The sequence below is a fragment of the Delphinus delphis genome, chromosome 4 (assembly GCF_949987515.2).
Source record: "Delphinus delphis chromosome 4, mDelDel1.2, whole genome shotgun sequence".
Lineage (NCBI taxonomy): Eukaryota > Metazoa > Chordata > Mammalia > Artiodactyla > Delphinidae > Delphinus > Delphinus delphis.
The window spans coordinates 116,546,416-116,566,993 of record NC_082686.1 but is presented as its reverse complement, the minus strand read 5'-3'; the positions used below and the strand labels follow the sequence as shown (position 1 = coordinate 116,566,993).

At 45.9% G+C, this 20,578-nt stretch overlaps 1 protein-coding gene across 2 annotated transcripts in view; it reads left to right on the top strand.

Annotated features, from left to right (window-relative positions):
• The window catches only part of NMNAT3 (nicotinamide nucleotide adenylyltransferase 3), a 116,038-nt gene extending 99,227 nt beyond the window's left edge, over positions 1 to 16,811 (top strand). For both annotated transcript variants that reach the window (XM_060011337.1, XM_060011338.1), the window contains exons 3-5: positions 4,421 to 4,604; positions 9,520 to 9,602; positions 15,831 to 16,811. In XM_060011337.1, the coding sequence (XP_059867320.1) occupies positions 4,421 to 4,604; positions 9,520 to 9,602; positions 15,831 to 16,174 (611 nt within the window). In that variant the 3' untranslated portion in view covers positions 16,175 to 16,811. The remainder of the gene's footprint in view (positions 1 to 4,420; positions 4,605 to 9,519; positions 9,603 to 15,830) is intronic.
• The last annotated feature ends 3,767 nt before the right edge of the window (positions 16,812 to 20,578 follow it).

Genomic DNA, 20,578 nt, shown 5'->3' with positions numbered 1-20,578 from the left:
CATTCTAACAGGTGTGAGGTGATATCTCATTGTGGTTTTGATGTGCATTTCCATGATGTTTAGTGATGTTGAGCATCTTTTCATGTGCCTGTTGGTCATCTGTATGTCTTCTTTGGAAAAATGTCCATCAGCTCCTCTGCCCATTTTCAAATTGCTTTTTTTTATTGTTGAGTTGTATGTGTTCTTTATATATTTTGGATATTAAATGTCTCTTTTAAAATAACATATTTGGGGCTTCCCTGGTGGTGCAGTGGTTGAGAGTCCGCCTGCCGATGCAGGGGACACGGGTTCGTGCCCCGGTCCGGGAGGATCCCACGTGCCACGGGGTGGCTGGGCTCCTGAGCCATGACCTCTGAGCCTGCGCATCTGGATCCTGTGCGTCCGGAGCCTATGCTGCGCAGCGGGAGAGGCCACAACAGTGAGAGGCCCGCGTACCGCAAAAAAAAAATAATAATAAATAAAATTAAATAAAATAACATATTTGTCAGGATAGACCAGGCTAAGTTGCAGTAACAAATCCCCCAAGTTGAGGAGCTTAACACATTAAATAAAGTTTCTCTCTCATCAGCTAAATCCTTTGTAGGTTCAGAAGATCTACAGGGCAGTTCCCTTCCAAGCTGTGTCTCAGGTATCCTGGTAGTCCCCATATGCTTTTCTATCCTAATCACAGCTTTCAGATTCACTATGAAGAGCTAGAGCATCATGTAAGAGTTTTTATGGCCAAGTCTACATGGGGCATACATCACTTCCACCCACATCCAAATGACTATAACTCATTCAAATCACAAAAACACAACCTAATTTCAAGAGGAACAGAAATATTAGCTTCCTATATGCCCAGAAAGAGGAAAAATAAAAATGGCTTAATGAACACATGGCATGGTCTCTGCCACAACTGAAAAAGGATATTTACAGAAAACTTGCAGCAAACATCATACGTAATAATGAAACTTGAAAGTTTTTCCTCTGATAGTGGGAATAACACAAGGATGCCTGCTAACACCATCTCTATACAGCAGTATTCTAGAGGTCTTAAACAATGCAACAAGAAAAATAAAATGTAAAAGGATTGGAAATGAAACAGCAAAATTGTCAGTATTTTCAGATGGTATTATTTTGGACATAGAAGATTCAAAAGATTCTGCAGATAAACTATTAGAATTAATGAGAGAGTTTAGCAAATTTACCAGATACACATTCAAGATACCTAAATCAATTATATTTCTACATATCAACAGCAGGAAAAAAAGTACTTTAAAAATGCCATTTATAGTGACATCAAAAAGATCAAGAATCTAGGAATAAATCTTACAAAAGATGTGTTAAGTGCACTACAAGAAAAATTGTAAAATTTTATTTAGAAACATTTAAGAAAACCTAAACAAATGGAAAGATATGCCATGTTCGTGGATTGGAAGACCCATTATTGTAAAAATGTCAGTTCTCCCTAAATTGAATTATAGATTTGATTCAATTCCTATCAAATTTCAGCAGGGTTTTTGGGGGGCTGGGGAGCTGTTTCATCTTTGTGGAACTTGACAACTGCTTTCTAAAATTTATGTGGAAAATGCAAAAAGTCAAGAATTGCGAAGACACTCTTGAAGAACAGGCTGGAGGATTTACTTAACCAGATATCAAGATGTGGACTAAAGCTCTATTAAACGAGGCAGTGTGACGTTGTACAAGGATGGCAAATACAGCCACATAACAGAATAGAGAGCGGAGAAACAGGCCCATGCACAGATGGACACTAGGAGTTCCACACAGGTGACAATGCACAGCAGCGGGGCAGAAGAGGTCTTTTTGGTAAATGATGCTGGAATAATTGACTGTCCAAGTGGAAAATAATTTAATAGGATGCACATCATGCACAGAGACACAAATGTGCAAAACAAAACTATAGAGCTTTTATGAGATAATTAGGAAAACGTCCTCATAACACAACATGCACTAGCCGTAAAGGAGAAAAACTAACAACCCAACTACATAAAAATTAAGAACGTTTGTTTTCACAGGATTCCATAAAAAGAATAAGACAAGCCGTCAAGTGAGAGAAGGTATTTATGACACATATAACCAACCAGCAAAGGGCTAATATTCGGAATAGATGAAGAACTTTACAAATCAATGATAAACAGGCAGACAACCGAAAATATGGGCAAAAGATTTGAACAGGCACTTCACGAAAAAATTAAGCTCAAGGGCTTCCCTGGTGGCGCAGTGGTTGAGAGTCCGCCTGCCAATGCAGGGGACGCGGGTTCATGCCCCTGTCCGGGAGGATCCCACATGCCGCGGAGCGGCTGGGCCTGTGAGCCATGGCCGCTGAGCCTGTGCGTCCGGAGTCTGTGCTCCGCAACGGGAGAGGCCACAACAGTGAGAGGCCCGCGTACCACAAAAAAAAAAAAAAAAAAATTAAGCTAAAACGTCTAATAATATATATGAATAAATGCTCAGGCTCATCGGTAAGCAGGAAAAGGAACATTAAAACCACAATGAGATATAACTACACATCTATCAGATGGGAAAATCCTGACAATAACCCTGTATGGTTATTTGCTCGATGGTATGAAGCAAGTGAACGCTCATACACCGCTGGTTGGAGAGTAAATATCTATAACCATTTTAGAAAATTTTTTAGCATTATCTAGTAAAGCTGCAAATACATCTACCCAATGACTTAGCAGTTCCACTCTTAGGTACATATCCTAAGAAAGATGTGCTTGTGCACACAGGGAGACTTGTGCAAGCATTTTCATAGCAGCATTGTTGGTAACTGTCTAAAGCCAGAATCAAACCAAATCCATCAACAGTAAGATAGCTCAATTCTTTGGTATATAATCATGCAAAAGAATATTATGCAGCAATAAAACTGGTTGGACTACATGAATTTTTTTTAATAGGATTAACTCTTTTTTTTTTCTTAATTTATTTATTTAGGGTGGTGTTGGGTCTTCGTTTCTGTGCGAGGGTTTTCTCTAGTTGTGGCAAGCGGGGGCCACTCTTCATTGTGTTACGCGGGCCTCTCACTATCATGGCCTCTCTTGTTGCGGAGCACAGGCTCCAGACACGCAGGCTCAGTAGTTGTGGCTCACGGGCCTAGTTGCTCCGTGGCATGTGGGATCCTCCCAGACCAGGGCTCGAACCCGTGTCCCCTGCATTAGCAGGCAGATTCTCAACCACTGCACCACCAGGGAAGCCCCGGACTACATGAATTTTATCAAAGTGAAAAAGGCTTAATGAAAGAATACATTGAGTATGACTCCATATTTAAAAGTTTCAAAAGCAGGAAAAATCAACCTGTGTTTTTTAAGGATGCATAAATACATGGTAAAGCTATAAAGGAAAGCAAGAGAATTAATATTATAAAAGTAAGAATAGTGATGAGCTTCCATCGGAGTGTGGAGGCTGTGATAGGGAACTTCTGTTCCTTAACCTAGGTGAGGATTAGAACAGGATATACTTTATAACTCTTTGTCAAACTCTATGCCCTTTTATATGCATATGATATTTTATAACACAATTTTTTTTAATGTATCATATACGAAGTCAAAATATTATCTCCCCTCATAAACATCATCTAATTTCGTCCTTACCACAAGGTCCTGCCAAGCAGGCATTATCCCATTTTACAGGTAGGAAAACTGAAGTTCAAATGGCTAAGTGTTTTATTTTTGCAAATAGCTTGGTAGTTTGCCTAAGACATCCCAGTGAGTGATAGAACTAGAGCTTCACCCAAGTCCCAGCCACAGTCTCTCTGAGACCCATTCATACTCTTTCCATGGTGGTTCTCTGTAGCTTCTACAATTCACTGCAGCTCTAAACCTATAATGCCCCATTCTTCAGTCACTGAGCCATGCAACATCTCTCATTAGAGAGCTTACATCTTTTCCAAAGTAGGCCTTCCCATTCCCTTAACAGCACAGTCCTCCAAAGCCAATGGTGGGCCTGTGCAGTGAGCCTACATCCCGTCAACCCACCCACCTGGTTCAGGCTAAATGTCATGCTTTCCTCTTTGATCCACAAAATCCCCTACTTGAGCTAAGAAACCATGTGTAACTGTTGTCCCAAACATGATTAGAGGACGGTAGTGCCCCTGTAAGTCCCAGGCAGGGGGAGTCATCGTGTTCCTCCAACATATTCTGACCCTAACCGTCCACATTGCTATCTGGGAGCCTTGCCTCAGCTCCACCCTCATGGCATGCTCTCAGCTACTCCAGGGTGTAGAAGCCTCTGGAGGAGAGGCACGTGGTTCCTGAGGTAGCACCTTTACCTGGCCCAAGGGAGCTGGCCCGCCCAGCAGAGAATGCTAGGGTCTGATCCCACTCAGGACGAGAACCCAAGATTTTTAGCATCTGCCTGAATTCCAGCTGCCAGGTGACAAAGTCCTATACCAGCAACACCACTGCTCTCTGCTGCCTAGGCAGGTACCAGGTGATCGGGGGTATCATCTCTCCTGTCAATGACAACTACGGAAAGAAGGACCTCGTGGCTGCCCGGCACCGGGTGGCCATGGCCCGGCTGGCCCTGCAGACGTCCGACTGGATCCAGGTGGACCCCTGGGAGAGTGAGCAGATGCAGTGGATGGAGACAGTCAAGGTGCTGAGGTAACGGTGGGCATATGCCCTTGGGATGAGCAGGGGCCACGGTCACGTCTGCAGAGTCCACAGGGTGACAGGCAGGGATGGAGTGTTGAGTGGGGCTTCCGTCAGCCCCTCTCATCCAAATCCTGCAAGTGTTTCTCCTTAGAGGGAGAGAGACCAACAGATTCACATTCTCAGAGAGGTCCTAAGTGAAAAAATCACAAACCACTGCCCTTTAGGATACACTTTGTGGGAAAGCCCCGTCTTGTTTCAGAGGGTTGTAGCATCTCGGCTCCAGGGCCGCCACTCAGTAGCTGTGTGACATTAGGCACATGACATTTCTCTAGGACACATTTCTCTCTTGCAAAACGGGGACAGCATAACCCAATGAGCATTATGTGAAGATGTAAATCACTTTTCTGACCCAGAACCACATCATCACACTCAGTAAGTGAGACCCTTTATTACTGTCATCACTGACTAGGTTGAAAACTGCATCTACATAACAGGCCATCTTTTCCAAGTGTACAAATCCTAGGTTCTATAAATCTAGACTTTAAGAAAAAACTATGAATCTAGAAACAATTACACAGGATTTTTTTTTTCTTTTAGAACTGCTATTAGCATTCAGCATAAGTAATGCAGCCGTTTAAAAGCCCTGTATTTTAGGACAGTGGGTCTCTGACGTTTGTCTGGGAAGCTTTCCTGGGAGATTGCTAGAGAAGCAAGAAGTCCCACTTGTCCTGCCTGTCAGAGGGGATTGTGAGGTGGGCCTGCCTGTCACTAATGACAGCCGGCTCTGCTGGAAGGGATTGCAAACTGTGGACTGTGTCTTGATCTATGTGGAAGCACTAGGATTGTCAGAGAATAGGAGACACAAGGGACCAGGATGAATGATTGACAGCCCTGTCCATAATTTGGATTGGTTTTTATTTTTTACTAATCTTGAAAGTCACTTGGGAGAAAAATGTTTGCCTTTTTAAGCAAAGGTAAATATTTAGTTTCCACATCCTGGTTCTTATTACTTACCCTTTACTGGGGAAAGAACCAGCTAGGAGCATTCAGCAGTTACAGTGCTACTGCATAATCTGTTGTCAAGTTGAAGGAGAGCAAATATGAAATAATTGTTAGATATATGCTTCTCTTTTTTTTTTTAACTTAAGTGATAAATTTACACCTAGATCACCCTTTTCGAATAAACAGTGTAGTCAGCTCTCATTTATCGAGGCTAACAGAGGGGAGTAGAAACAAATCAGAGAACCCAACAAATCATTTAGCTTTAATATGTAGTCAGAAACAAAGAGACGCTCTCCTTTTCCACCCTGCGCGGGGCAGTGTGGCCTCGGGCCCAGATCTTGGAGGCAAATTTACTATCGAAATGACTTGATGTAAATGAGTTAGCCTCTCTGAGCCTCAATTCCTCACCTACTAAGATGGGGCTGACACCACCTACTTCACTGGGATACTGTATGAACTACGTGAGATGATGGCGGAAAGCACCTGGTTTATAGTAGGTGCTTAATAATGTTAGCTACCTTCCCTGCATCCCTAACGGGCCCATAATGTCTCCTCGTAACAGATAAGCCATTCACAGGTAAGTAGGATTTGACTGCAGTACCACGTAATTAATAACCTGCTGCAAAATGCAGACCTAAGATTTTACAGGACACATTCTTTTTCTTTTTTTTAACTGTACCCTTTAGACAAGTGCTTCTCAGCCCCGGCTGCAACTTGAATCACCTAGGGAGCTTTCAAAAGTACGGAAGCCTGAGTCTTACCCCAGAGACTGAGATGCCATTGGTCTAGGACGGGGCCTTAGGATTTTTAAGAGCTCCCTGGTGATTCTAACGTGAGGCCAGGGTTGAGATCCACAGCCTCAGTCACCAAGTGTGTGAATCATCCCTGTGCTTAGTACCGGGGTGAGTCCAAACCAGTGGTCTCAGTCCTGGCTGTAGGAATCACCTGGGAAGCTATTTCTAAACGCTCACCCTTCCTTACCTGAGATTTGGATTTTTCTGGGGCAGGGTCTCGGCATGGGTACTTTTAAAGGCCCCCAAGTGATTTATTTTGTGCAGCCAAGGTTGAGAACCCACTGATATAGTCAACACTGTTTTATGAGATAGCTGATTAAGACTTTTTGTCAGTATTTGGGGTGGGCTTCATTCGAAAATTTGTTTAATTACTAATGTTTTCCTCAAATTACCAAAAGCATTTTTTTTTAAGATTGAAAGTCTGGTTAAAATTGTCAAGTTAGGTGATTCTAGAAGCATTGTAGAAATCCACCCCACCCTTTGCTCCATTTAGTGTCCTCTTGGTGGACTCAGCAGTGAATCTGCATCATGGTGACAGTGACATATGTCACTATGAAGTCAGTTCACTGTAGGGCTTATTGAGTGTTCTTTTTCTCCTTATTAGGTTTTTTATTTTTACTCTAATTTTTTAAAAAATCTGGGCCAGCTTTCATGCTTTTAGGGCACTTGATAACTGATTTCACTTGCCCTTTCCCCATTCTGGGGGAGGGCCTCGGTCACGATGCCATTTGATGTGGTCCAGCAGCAGCTCACGTGCCCCTTGGCAAACATGCTCTTATGTCGTCCTCATTTTACAAATGAGTAAACTGAGGCTCAGAGAGGCTAAGTTAACCACAGTCGCACAACAAATAAGCAAGTGGTGGAGCCCTATTCTGTTGAACTCTGAAGCCATGCTTACGGCCATCTTCAAAACCAGTGATCTACGGGCGGGACCACGATGTGGCTGACTCTGCTTCTGCCACAGTGGCCTTCTGGTTGGGTATTGTTGGAGACCAGGGGCTGCTGAGGACACAGAGAACATGCTGCCAGGGGCAGTCATCAGGCCCAAGGCTGGGCACACCAGGGTAACCCTCAGGCAGGCAACAAGAGGAAGAAGACCTCCCACCCAACACAGGCGGAGTGGAGGTCTGTGAGGACGATGCATTTGGCGTTAAAGATAATCATTTGCACACCAGAGTTCAGAGCTCCAGCTGATATTCAAAGTAGGGCCAACTGGAACCAGGAGCGTCAAGGAAGTAAAATAAAATAATACCAGCTTTCATTGATTACCTACTATGTGTGCCAGGTATATAATATCTAGTCAGCTCAGCAACTCTGAGAAGTAGGTGAGTTTGGCCTCATTTCACAGATGAGGAAACAGAGGTTCTGAAAGGGTCAGCAACATACTCAAAGTCCTACAGCGAGAAAGTGGAGGTGAGACCCAAACCTACTTCAGTCTGATGCGAGATTCCAGACTAACCCGGGAGTGAATCCTTAGAGGTGAAGCTTTCTAAAACCAAAGCAATAAGACAGTAATGGAAACACAGACGAGTCCAGCGAGGCCCTGAGAAGACTCAGCTGAGTCTCTTGAGACCATCAGGAGGGAATCTGGACCTGAATTAAATGTATGTATTTATCCCCCGTCCATCCTTCGTGAATTCAGCTGACTTTACGAAGCAGTTCCCTAGGTACCAAGAATATAAGGATGAATTAAATGAGCTCCTTGTTCACAATCTGGTGGGGAAGACAGACTGAGAGTAAGGATACTAATAACAGCTAACGTTGATTGGGCACTTTTCTGTGGATGGGCTGTGCTAAGCTCTTTAATTCAACCTCACAACAGCTCTCTCGGGCGGGTACTGTCATTGTCTGCCATTCTACAGATGAGGAAAGCGGAGGCAGATTGCTTAAGGCACCCACCAAGATTCCGCAGCTCCTAGTTGGAACCAGTATTCCAACCCAGGCAATCTCACCCACTCCAAATAATACTCAGCATTCAGCCACTTCCCCAGCCGGGGAGAAGCCTTTGGCCTTCATGGCCTTGTGATACTGAGGGTAGACAAGGCCGGCATTAACTTTCCTGAGCAATTAACAGAGGTCAGTGAGGCCCTGAGGGTGTTTGTGACTCACCCAGGCTCGTACAAGCAGGAGAGCCTAAACTTGAACCCAGCCACTCTGGCTACAAACACATGCTTCTCCCACCAGGCACTTCTCCTTCCCAGACACAGCTCTAGTTAATACGGGAGGTGGAAGATGGAAGATCAAATTGATACAAGACATAGTGATTACCTGTGCTCTGTTAAAAAGAAGGCGGCGCAGGTATCTCTTGATTTGCAGAAGATAGATTGCTTAACGAGCCGGGCCTGCCATATGGGTGTAAGTCTAATCATATCTGAACTGCTAACATGTAATGAGATTCGCTCTGTGCTGCACACCACTTGGTGGGCTTTGCATGTATAACTCCTTTCATCTTCGTAACCATCCATGGGAAGCCGACACTGTCATCATTCCTCGTTTTGCAGGTGCCGAGACTGGAAACCGCCCACCCGGGGTCCCACCGCTGGCCGGCGGGGGAGCTGGGATTCAACCCAGGCAGTCTGGCTCCAAGCCAGGCTCTGAGCATTACCCTGTCAAATTCTAAAGTACTAGCCCAGGATCCGAGAGAGCCTCTATCTTGAGAGGCAGCTGTGGGCCACGCACTGTGCCAGTGCTTACTGTGTGTTAGCTCATTTACCTCCACAAAAGTCTAAAAAGTAGGTGTATTATCCCAGCTTTACAACTGAAAATTTGTATTTTGAACTCAGGTCTGATTCTAATAGTCCAGGTCTGTAATCCCTATTCAGTTTTTTTGTAAAAAGTGAGGTATTGAAAGAAAATACTAAAAGAGTAGAAATTGCTCATTTCCTCCTTTCAGTCGGGGCTCACAGAAGGCTGTGAGCTGCCTTGGACGCGGGGGTCTGTGAGGACCCAGACGCATCACCTGGCACAGGGCCTGGCATGTAGTAGGCCTTCAGCAAATATTTATGGAATGAGCTACCTAAAATGGACAAAAGCAGGTTGAGACTTAAAATCAGAGACCCCCCCCTGGGTGGTTTGGGGGGACTGTAGGCCACGTGGATGCCCCCTGAACCCATATGCTTACAACACAGGCATCATCACAGCGAACTGCTCAGATCTCTGCCCTGGAAGGAAGGCCTGGACCAAGGCAAGGTTGACTCTCCAGCCCCCGCAGGTGGGTGCTGACCCTCTCCTCTGTGGGAGGGTGAGATGTCAGGGCTTCGGGAGTCACAGCCCTCTGGGCACAGATAAGAGCTTTCGAAGCCTGCTAGGGGTGACACTTCCCACGTTGAAAGGTCAACTAACCATCCGTTGTAAATCGTTATGCTAAATTGGGATTTTTCTGCCCCAAAGGAGTTTACCTACACTTGTGACTTGGGCTCGTGACCTGGATTACAGTCAGGGCTACACAGAGATCAACTTCCGGGTGCTGCTGGGCCGCTTTTGAAAGCCTTAGTGTTTTTGAAAACAAAATGTGCCATTATTTCCCTTAAACTAATACTTCATAGCAGTGTTACTCGGTGTTTTACTTGGAAGAGGAAACCTATTTTTTAAGGCATGTAAAGTCGATTTGGATTAGCCTTTTAATTTGTAGCCCTGGGTTTCTACCCTGTTGTCAACTCCTGGTGTTTGATGGAATCTTGTCAGCCGTGATTTCAGAGTACCTCCCATGGCAGCCCTGGTACCGGGGGTCAAATGCATAGCCCCTCAGGCACATAAGCAGCAGCGACAGTGATGGGGGGGCACGATGTGCCATGAGCAGGGAATCGCTGGTCCCACTGGGCCAACACTCCAGCGGCTCTCCCAACTTTAGTTGGGGGACACTATTTCCCTATTAGAAGGACTCCAGAATGTCACGGTTAAGCAAACTTAAAGTGGTGTCTTTACTGCAGGACTTTTCAGAGCCTTTACTATGTTCATGTGCGTTGTGACTCTGAAAGAAAGGGAAGAGGCTCGTGGCGTGCTTAGCACTTTTTAATCATGGGAGTCTTTTTAATGCATATTAGTGTTTCTCAGAACCGGTGCTCCCCAGAACACAGACTGGGAAACACTCTTCTAAAAGGACTTGAAGGGTGGGTGGGGACACATTAGGAGTTTGGGATTAACATATACACACTACTATATATATAAAATAGGTAAACAACAAGGACCTACTGTATAGCACAGGGAATTATACTGAATATCTTGTAATAACCTATAATGGAAAAACATCTGAAAAAGAATATATATATGTTTATAATTAATTAATCAATTAATTAAAAGGACTTGAAAATGCCCTAAAGGTTTCCTGCAGCAGTTCCTGAATGCTGGCCAAAGGCTCACTCACAGCAGAATCACCTGTGAGGCTTGTTAGAAATGCTAATTCCCAGGCCACGCCTCAGACCTGCTGAGGGGGAATGGGGCCTGGGACTCTGGATATTTAATAGGCCCGCTGGGGAACTGCTTTACCGCCAGTTTGGGGAACTGTGCACTACAGTGGGAATCCAAGAAAGAAGGAGCTACAGAGTCTCCTATATGATCAGCTTCTACAATGTTTATTACACTCCCCTGGTCTCCCTGTCTGCCCCCCTCCATTGCCAGCATGGGCACCTCATCTGTCCCCCAGTCCCAAGCACAGCACACAGTGTGCATTCTCAGCCCTCTGCCTTCTTTCTGAATCACCTCTGGCTCAGCAGTCACTCCTAATAGGGTTCTAGAGATGCTGGCTGAGAACAGAGACCGGTGCCCAGCCCCTGCCCTGAGCTGGAGACAGGCTGTGAATGGCAGTGAGTCCAGACATGGATTAGGGGGACTGGAGGAGGTGACGCCTGCACCATGACTCATGGGATCAGCAGGTTATCTGGGGCTGGGGATGTTTCGGGGACAGAGGGGCGGCTGAGTAAGGCACACAGGCAGGAAGTGCTGGGCACTCCATGCCGCTCGGGATGCTGGAGCCCACAGTGAAGGAAGGGAGTAGCTTCCAGTGAGGTAGGAGGAAGGCCATGCTTAGGCTCCCAGCTTCTCAGCTCTCTGCAGATGCTTCCAGAATCCCTGTCTCTGCCTGGTGTGCCCCCCCTCCCCCTTCCCTTCTTGGCTTCCCTGTTGAAAACCTGTCTGTCCTGTGAGGCCCAGATTGGAACCCACTTCCCTGTGGTGAAACCAGTCCTTCCCTCCGCCAAAGCTCACCCTGCATTCTTTTTGGATTTATCTTTCCAGGGGGCTACTAGTCTGCTCTGTTTGGCCCTATGATGTTGGGGGTTTGTTCCTTATCCCCTTTCTCTCTGTTCAAACCCTAAATCCTACTCATCTTGTTCTCTTCCAAAGTAACTGTTAAAAAAGGAAGTTTAGGGCTTCCCTGGTGGTGCAGTGGTTGGGGGTCTGCCTGCCGATGTAGGGGACACGGGTTCGTGCACCGGTCCGGGAAGATCCCACATGCCGCGGAGCGGCTGGGCCCGTGAGCCATGGCTGCTGAGCCTGCGCGTCCGGAGCCTGTGCTCCTCAACGGGAGAGGCCACAACAGTGAGAGGCCCGTGTACCGCAAAAAAAAAAGGAAGTTTGCATTGAATGAAAAGTGAGCTTTTCAATTTACCAAAATATAGCAGAGGCCTTAAAAATGTGTGTGCCCTTTGCTTGATACATTCCCCTTCTAGGAACCTGGCTGAGGAGATACTTAGAAATTGGGATGAAGACATGCAGAAGGATGTTTAGCGTGGCAATTTTTATAATGGCAGAAAATAAAAGCAACCTTAGTGTTTAAATGTAAGGGAATGTATAAGTAAGTTACACTGTATATATAGGATGTAGATAGGATGTTCTGTATATATAGGATGAAGAATCCACACAAAAGGTTTTCATGATATGGAGAAACACTTAGGAGGGGAATGGGAAAAAAATCAGGATACAATACTGTGTAATCTCAAGTATACAAAAATATGTAAATATACTTTCACATCTATTTGCATGTTTAAATAGAAAAGACTGAAGAAATACACCAAAATACTGAGTTTTTTGTAGAAAGAATTATTGTTGCTGTTATTTTCTACTTTAAATACTTATGTGTTTTCCATACGTCCCATAATTGACATAGATTTCATGTTTGTCATCAGAAAAAAAGAACTAGAGCAATTTCAAAAAGGCAGGTGATTTTTTCTCACCTGGCTTTTGATGAGGTCGCTTGTATGTTACTGGTGACACGTTTTTAAAGGACCATTTTGTGTGCCGTGTATTTTGTCACGCGCTGTTCTCCTCTGGGGCTGAGCTCAGCGTTTTCTGGCCGCCGGAGCCCTGCTTTGCCCATCACTCCTGTGATTTGCAGTCCTCCTTGGACTCACCCAGAGGCGTGTGAATTGCCTTGTCCCGGGCTGCTTGGGCGTCACGCTTTGGGGTGGATGATGCCTCAGTCCCTTAACAGGCCGCCTCTGTCGCTTGTGAATGTGGTCCCTGCCTTGGCTGATGGGGCCCGAGCACAGCTCAGCCCCATTCTCCTTTCATACAACCAGAGCAGACGCTTCATCTGGTTCCATTTCACACTGACTGTTCCAAGGTTAATTTGGGTGCCACCCTTCAGTTGCCAATACCTGGCTGCATCTTGGGTGTCCTGTCTAGACCCAGAAGTCCTGTGCTCTGGACACCACCCTCGGTGCCTGCACTAAGCAGGAGATTTCCATTGCATTCTCTCCATCACTCAACTTCCATAACTCCCGAAGGAGGCTTTATTATCCCTACTACAGCTGAGGAAACAGGCCCACCAGCTATAACCATCCCAGGCTCCTCGCAGATCTGAAATTAGAACCCAGGGCTGACTGGCCTCAGGGTTGGTGCTTTTGATGTCAAAGAGTTAGGGCAACTGGACATTCACAGGGAAAGGTCCTGGTGGTGCTTCTCCCACTTTCTGTGTTAATCTCTACTTCCTCTGCTTTCCAAAGCCTGTGGCCATTCAAAAAGCACACTGCCCCCAAATGCCCACGGACATCTATTTATGTCACTATATCACTGTTAGGACAAACCAAATTGGCAGTATTTATTCAAAACCTCAGACTTACAGACTTTGGACTTAGACAGTCAGAGTCACTCGGTCTGCAGATTTTGTAAGAGTGATGTGAATGGATTTGAAAGGGAGATGTGAATGCCTCTGGGGGGCCTGATGACAGGACTGCCCAGAGTTGGGATCTGAGACGCGTATGGCCATCACACCAGTCCCGCAGACATGCCTTTGACTTGGGGGACGGGGCAGGTGTGGGTACTTGTCTCTTCTGGGCAAGGGCTCAGAGTGAATCATATTCCACACTGTCATTGTTAATGAATTCAAACAATATCTAATATCGAAGTGGATATGTGGAAATCGTTCCCACGGAAATCCACAGGACGAGAATCCCTGACCTGTGGGAACTGGGTGGTGTGCCTCAGACCCCAGAAGACCCAGGAATTCAGTGCACATCATTTAACCTCCCCCATAGGAAGACCACATAACAGCAACCCCATTGCTTGAAAGGTCGAACGGTGGTCTCTTGCTACATTACAATGGTCAAATAAATAAGAAATTAGAGTAAAATCTCACAGGTGCAGAGCAGTTTGGATCCACATACATGTTGTAGGCAATGGGACCAGCCCAAATGAGTGAAAAGGGTCTAAGTTATTGAATAATTTTTAAATGCAGTTTTATTGATTTTAAAAGGCCACGTACTTAGGAGATATTCCGTAAGTGCTGAATGGATGTGCTGATGAATGGATTGGTGGATAACTAGGTAAAGATGGATGGATGGATGGACAGATGGACAGTAGTTAACATATGTCACACTTGCTCTGTTCCAAGCACTGTTCTAAGTGCTTTACATTTCTAAGCTCATTCAATTCTAAGATAATCCTATGAGATAAGCACTGTTAATATCCCCATTTTAAACTTGAGGTCACACAGCTGTCAAACTGCAGAGCCAGGATTTGAATCTAAGAAGTCTGGCACTAGAGTCCTAGTTATGCTGCTAAAGTGTCTGAAGTGTGTTTTCTGTAATTACATCTGCTGCTTTAAAATGAGTAAGCAAGTCCAGTGCCACCATTTCATGGATGGGAAACTGAGGCCCAGAGAAGGATCTCAGCTCCAGCCCCACAGCAGCCGGTGCCCGACTGAGGCCAGAACTCTGACCTGTCCATGACATCTCTAGTTTCTCACTTTGCAGTGCACGGCTGGTCTGGTGCTCGTTTGTAAACTCATCTCTCTGGTCCACGTCCGGATCCCTTCGAAGGTTTCACAATAGAGGAGCCCAAACGGACCATTTACATCAGGTTTTCCCCAGCAGCTGGTATCCCTGAAGCCTCTCCCAGCTGAGATTCCAGGGTGACTGAGAGATGCCCGTGACCTAGAAGCCCAGCCTTTGCCATTCACTGAAGCTAGAACCGGCTTCCAGAAGGACTAGAGGTCCTGCTGGTTGCTTCTAGCATGGACTTGGTTTTTCCTTTTCCGATTAGCCCATTCAAAGGGGACCTGAACAGGAATGGTGCCAGGAATATCCAGGCAGGGTGACGCATGTACAATTCCTGCCAGCAGGCGGAGGCAGAGCCCAGCGGTTTCAAATGCCCCAGCTGGAGGCTGGCTGTGTGCATTTAAATCCTGACTCCTCTGCTTAAATGAGTCATGCACCTCTCTGTGCCTCAGTTTCCCCCTCCACAAAGTGGGCCCAACAATAACACCTACCTTCTGAGGTTGTTCTGAGGCTCAAATGCGATTAAACACATAAAGCGCTTAGCAATAGTGCCCACAGTAAACAACCAATACGTGTTAAGTATTCTTTAATCATCATAATCATCATTCTCTAGTAGCACAAATGCCAAAGGATTAGCCACATCGATCAGTTGTTCTAGAGCTTTGTTTTATTGAAAACAGATGAAAAGGTCACCAGCTGGGGTCTTAGAGACCTTTTAGTTACCCACAGATCCTTTATAATTAACCTTTAGGATGAGATTGTACTTATAAAAATACCAGGTGTTAGGGCTGAAATAGATTTTGAGAAAGGCAGTGACTTGTTAGTCCTCGGACTTTAAGAACCTCACCTTCTATCAGAAGACGGGGTTCTAGGTACAGCACAGCCGCCTTTGGACTCTGCTATGGGGTCCGGCAACCACAGACAGCCTTGTGGTATAACACTGGGGAAAAAAAAAAAAAAAAAAAAAAAAAAAATCCATTTTGTATTACTTGGCATTTTGCCAATGTTAAAAGATTTATTGATTAAAGTATTACAACTGTACGTCCCTGAAGTAGCTTCGGATTCATTTACACGCTTTTTCTTTTTAAGTCATGAACACGGAGATGTTGATTTCCCCATATATTCCAAGAAAAGCATTTTTGGAAAATTTCAAACAGAATATGATGTTATCGTTCCTGGCCATGACCCTTCTGTAACTTTCTTGGGATCCACCCTTGTTTCTCCAGCTGTGCCTGAGCTGAAGCTCCTCTGCGGGGCAGATGTCCTGAAGACCTTCCAGACCCCCAACCTCTGGAAAGACACGCACATCCAAGAAATAGTGGAGAAGTTCGGCTTGGTGTGCGTGGACCGGGCAGGGCACGACCCAAAGGGGTACATCTTGGGCTCGCCCATCCTGCAGAGGTACCAGGACAACATCCACCTGGCCAGGGAACCAGTGCAGAACGAGATCAGTGCCACATACATCAGGCGGGCCCTGGGCCAAGGGCAGAGCGTGAAGTACCTGCTCCCCGATGCCGTCATCGCCTACATCAAGGAGCATGACCTCTACGCCAGCCCCGGAGAGGAATGAAGGGTAGCCGAGCTGGGGAGGGCCACCTCCTCCTCCACTGGTCTCGTCCTGAGGACAGGGCGCTTACAGTCTTTGTTTTCCAGAGTTTTTCCATGTTTCATTTGGTTTGTTTCAACAATGATTTTGTTTGTGAGGCATCTTCTGTCCCAGGAAGAGATACCTTCTTCGGGGAGGAGCAGATGTTTGCATCACAAGGATGGACGTTTATCACAGAAGTTAAAGTGATGTGGCAGGTCATTAGGTTTAGACGGAAGCTCTCAGAACCTCTGGATGAAGAGGCCTTCTTATTTTGTAACTGGTAGTTATGGCTGTGCACTGAAGGCAGTTCTGCACGTGGCAGGGGGCCCCTGAGGGTCAGATCAGAGTTGCCCACAAAGCATGTTTTAACTAGGACCAGGTGCAGCTTGCGGGTCTTGATTGGAGAGACTTGACAGGATGCTAATTACCAAACAGTGGGCTTTGTCAATGCCTTGTTTCCACAAAGTAATGCTCATGGAGTCCAAAATTTGGAAGCAACACTTTGCTGATTGACATTGAATCTTCCTTTACAAACCGTAGTCTGCCTGCCTACTGGCCACTGATAAAATTTAAACTAAACTCTTTCTAGGTAGTGATCCTCAAACTATATATATATATATATATATATATATATATATATATATATATATAATTTTTTTTTTTTTTTTTTTTTTTTTTTTTTGCGGTACGTGGGCCTCTCACTGCTGTGGCCTCTCCCGTTGCAGAGCACAGGCTCCGGACGCGCAGGCTCAGCGGCCATGGCTCACGGGCCCAGCCGCTCCGCGGCACGTGGGATCCTCCCAGACAGGGGCACGAACCCGTGTCCCCTGCATCGGCAGGCGGACTCTCAACCACTGCGCCACCAGGGAAGCCCCTCAAACAATATTTTTGATACAATACATATATATATATTATTTTTTCAAACACAGCTATTCTCTAAATGCCAGGGCTCCTGATTTCCAGGTTTCTAAAAAGGAACGGAGGTAAAACAGATGCCTTGACTGTTTTAGAAGATCGTTTTGAATGTTTTATGACTGCCTGCCTGTTTGAATATTGGTGAAGGGATAAATAATAAATTGACATCAAAAAGCACTAATGAAAAGTTTCTCTTTTTTCTTTCTTTGTTATATTATTAATGCCTGATGTACCAGCTGTTGCTTTTCTTTTTAGCTATTCCATGAAATTTGCTACTGTTCCAATCGAACTGGCATGAATTTAAAAGTTTCCATTCCCGGGTACCAGCTGTGGAGGAAGCAATTGCTTTTCAACACCAAGCAAATGGTTCTCTAAGCTCTGGGTTGATGGCTATGTTCTGCTGAGCCCCGAAAGGTGCCCACAGGAGCTGGTGTGTGTGTTCAGGATTTTTCCTTCCACTCCCGATTAGGAAGAGGTTTTGACTAGCCGAACTCTGTTTGAGTTTACTCTTTCCACTTGCTGACCAAATGACTGAACTCATTTAGAATTTACTTCTCCAGGATTTTACCCTGGTTTATCTTTGCTACAAATTTAATCGTGCAGAAACGCCAAGGGTCAGTGAGAAGAATCTAGTATCTCCCCAAATATATCCCAGTGTCTGCAGGTGTGTCGGGATGGACATGAGTGAAGTAGGAAATCAAGGTTTCCTGCATGGAGAGTAGTGGGGCCATCCCGTGGGAGTCTCCAGACTTCCACGCCTGCAACCTCTAAAGCTGCTGGCCATCCCCCCACCCTAATGAGCTCTGCCCTCAAGAACTTCCTAAGGACCCTGATAAGTCAGGGGAATAGGAATCAAACAGCCCTGCCCAAAAGCTGGCACAGCAAGCTGCGTGATGTTAACTAGCTCCCTTCCCCACTGTGAGCCTCAGTTTCCCAATCTCTAAAATGGGGAGGTTTGATTAGACATCCTCTGAATTCTCTTCCAGCTGATTTTCTAAGACTCCAAGTGCCTCTGACTTCAGCCTCTCCACCCTTCTTTGGGTCCAGTACACTTTCTAGCCCAACTGGAAGCTCCCCAAGGGCAGGAGTCTTTGTTTTCTTTGCTGCTGTATCCTAAGTGCCAAGAAATTTGCTACTCCAAGTGTGCTCCCAGGCCCAGTGTTTTCATCCTGGGATGAAATGCAGATTCTCAGGCCGCGAGCTGGTTAGAAATGCAGACTCTCAGGTTTCACCCCAGACCTACTGACTCAGTATTTGTATTTGAATAAGATTCGCAAGCCATTCAATGCATCGGCCTAGAATAGCCCGTGTTATAATAAATATTCATTTTGTTTTGAATAAACTGAATGTATGGCTGAAATTCCATCACATTTACTCTGGTGAATAGCTTTCCAACATTGCCCCCACTGTTCTGTGTGGAGTACAGAAGGCAAAGGATGGGAAAAAAAAGGAAGGGCTTCCCTGGTGGCACAGTGGTTGAGAGTCCGCCTGCCGATGCAGGGGACACGGGTTCGTGCCCCGGTCCGGGAAGATCCCACATGCTGCGGAGCAGCTGGGCCCGTGAGCCATGGCCGCTGAGCCTGCGCGTCTGGAGCCTGTGCTCCGCAACGGGAGAGGCCACAAGAGCGAGAGGCCCACGTACTGCAAAAAAAAAAAAAAAAAAAAAAAAATGGAAAACAGCAAACAGCTCTAAGTGTCCAGGAAAAGTGATGGAGAGGGAGCCTGTGGGTTTGAGGCAGGGCTTCTCACCCTGGGCACTAGTGACATTCTGGGCCACGGAATTCTTTGCTGGGAGGGGCTGTCGTGTGCCTTGTAGGCTGCCTAGCAATATCCCTGGCCTCTGTTCATTAGCTGGTAATAACACCTGCCCATTGTAACCACAAAAAGTGCCCCCAGGCATTGCCAGATGTCCCCTGGGCACAAAATAATCACCAGGCCCACTAGTTTAAGAGTATGGCTGGGCAGGGAGGATATGCATATGAGGAAGGGGTTTCTGTTTCCCAAGAGGGAAAATTAGGAAGCCACAGCTTGTTCTTACAAAGCACTAGTTTGGGGGCAGGGGGGATCCCTACCGCTCATGAAATCATGTTTATTCTGGGCGACACAGTGCTGTAGACAGTAGGAATTAGATGCCACATCCTTGACTCAGAGGCGCCCCAGCCTCAGCCTCCCTGTACTCCCAGTGTTCAGAGTGCTTTTCTCTTCCATGTTTCACAGGCTGAGGCTTCCAACCTACCCCCCGCCCCCCGTACCCTCGGTCCTCATGGTCAGGGCCTGACAAGTGTAGACTCCTGATGAGTGGGAGATAGTAGTACTGTGATTATAATTATGGTTCAAAATTCAGGATTCATTCACTCAAATCCTTTTACTGAGGACTCTCCTATGCCAGCCACTAGACTAAACAGTAGGAAAACGAACAATGGTGAGCAAAATGGACACGGTCTCCCCTCAAGAAGCTTACAGTCCAGGGTGGAGATGGCTAGGAATCAACTATTCACGCCACTAAACATGATTGCAAAGCGTGTCGAGGGCTCTGTTGGGCAAACACACCACGTGATATGCCAGCCAGAGACAGCAGGTTCCCTGTGACGTAGGGAAGCTTAAGCTCTAGCCCCTCGCTCACCAGGCCCTTCTCAACACCCTGGAGGGACCTTAATTATTTAGGTATGTAATTTCACATTCATAATTGTTATTCTTTTTCTGGAAAGGGGCCTTCAAGACTGTACAAAGTTTAGGCTCCGTAAGGCATCAGGGATTCACCCTGATGACAGAGTATAGACAGCAGGGAAGAAAGGATAGATTTGAGACCTGCAAGATGAATCCACAAGACTTGGGGATGGATGGAGGCAACTGGCTTTCAGGCAGAATGAACAGCAGGTACAAAGGCCTTGTGGTAGGAGAGGGCAAAATAGCATGACCAGCTAGATTCCTCATCACCTCCTTGAGGAGGGCTTGACCATTACCGTGTGCGCCCGATAGCAGGCATCTTGGCACACCACCATCTATCTCCCTGTCCAGCCTTTCCACGGGCTCAGGGAACCAGGCCCAGCTAGGCTGGAGGAGATGCCTTCATCTGTCTGATTCATGGCTGTATCCTGTGGCTCCCACCGGGCAAAACATTCATTTCTTAGCCTTCACATACATTGTCCCCTAAAATAAAACAGCACAAAAAAAACCTACCACGTGTGTGTGTGTGTGTGTGTGTGTGTGTGTGTGTGTGTGTGTATATATATATATTTATTTATTTATTTATACATATATATAAATTTTTATACTCTCGTTTTGTCCCATTGATTCATGTAACCTCCCTTTTTTTGGTATCAGAAGAGAAAATATGTATCACTGCTGTGCTCTTGATTTATTGCATTGACACCGACCTGCGTACCTGATTTCACATTCTTCTGCATTCCCTCGGGGCTTCTTTGCAGCTAGTTTGCCAGGGTGTTTTGTCTATTTTGCAAGAACAGATTA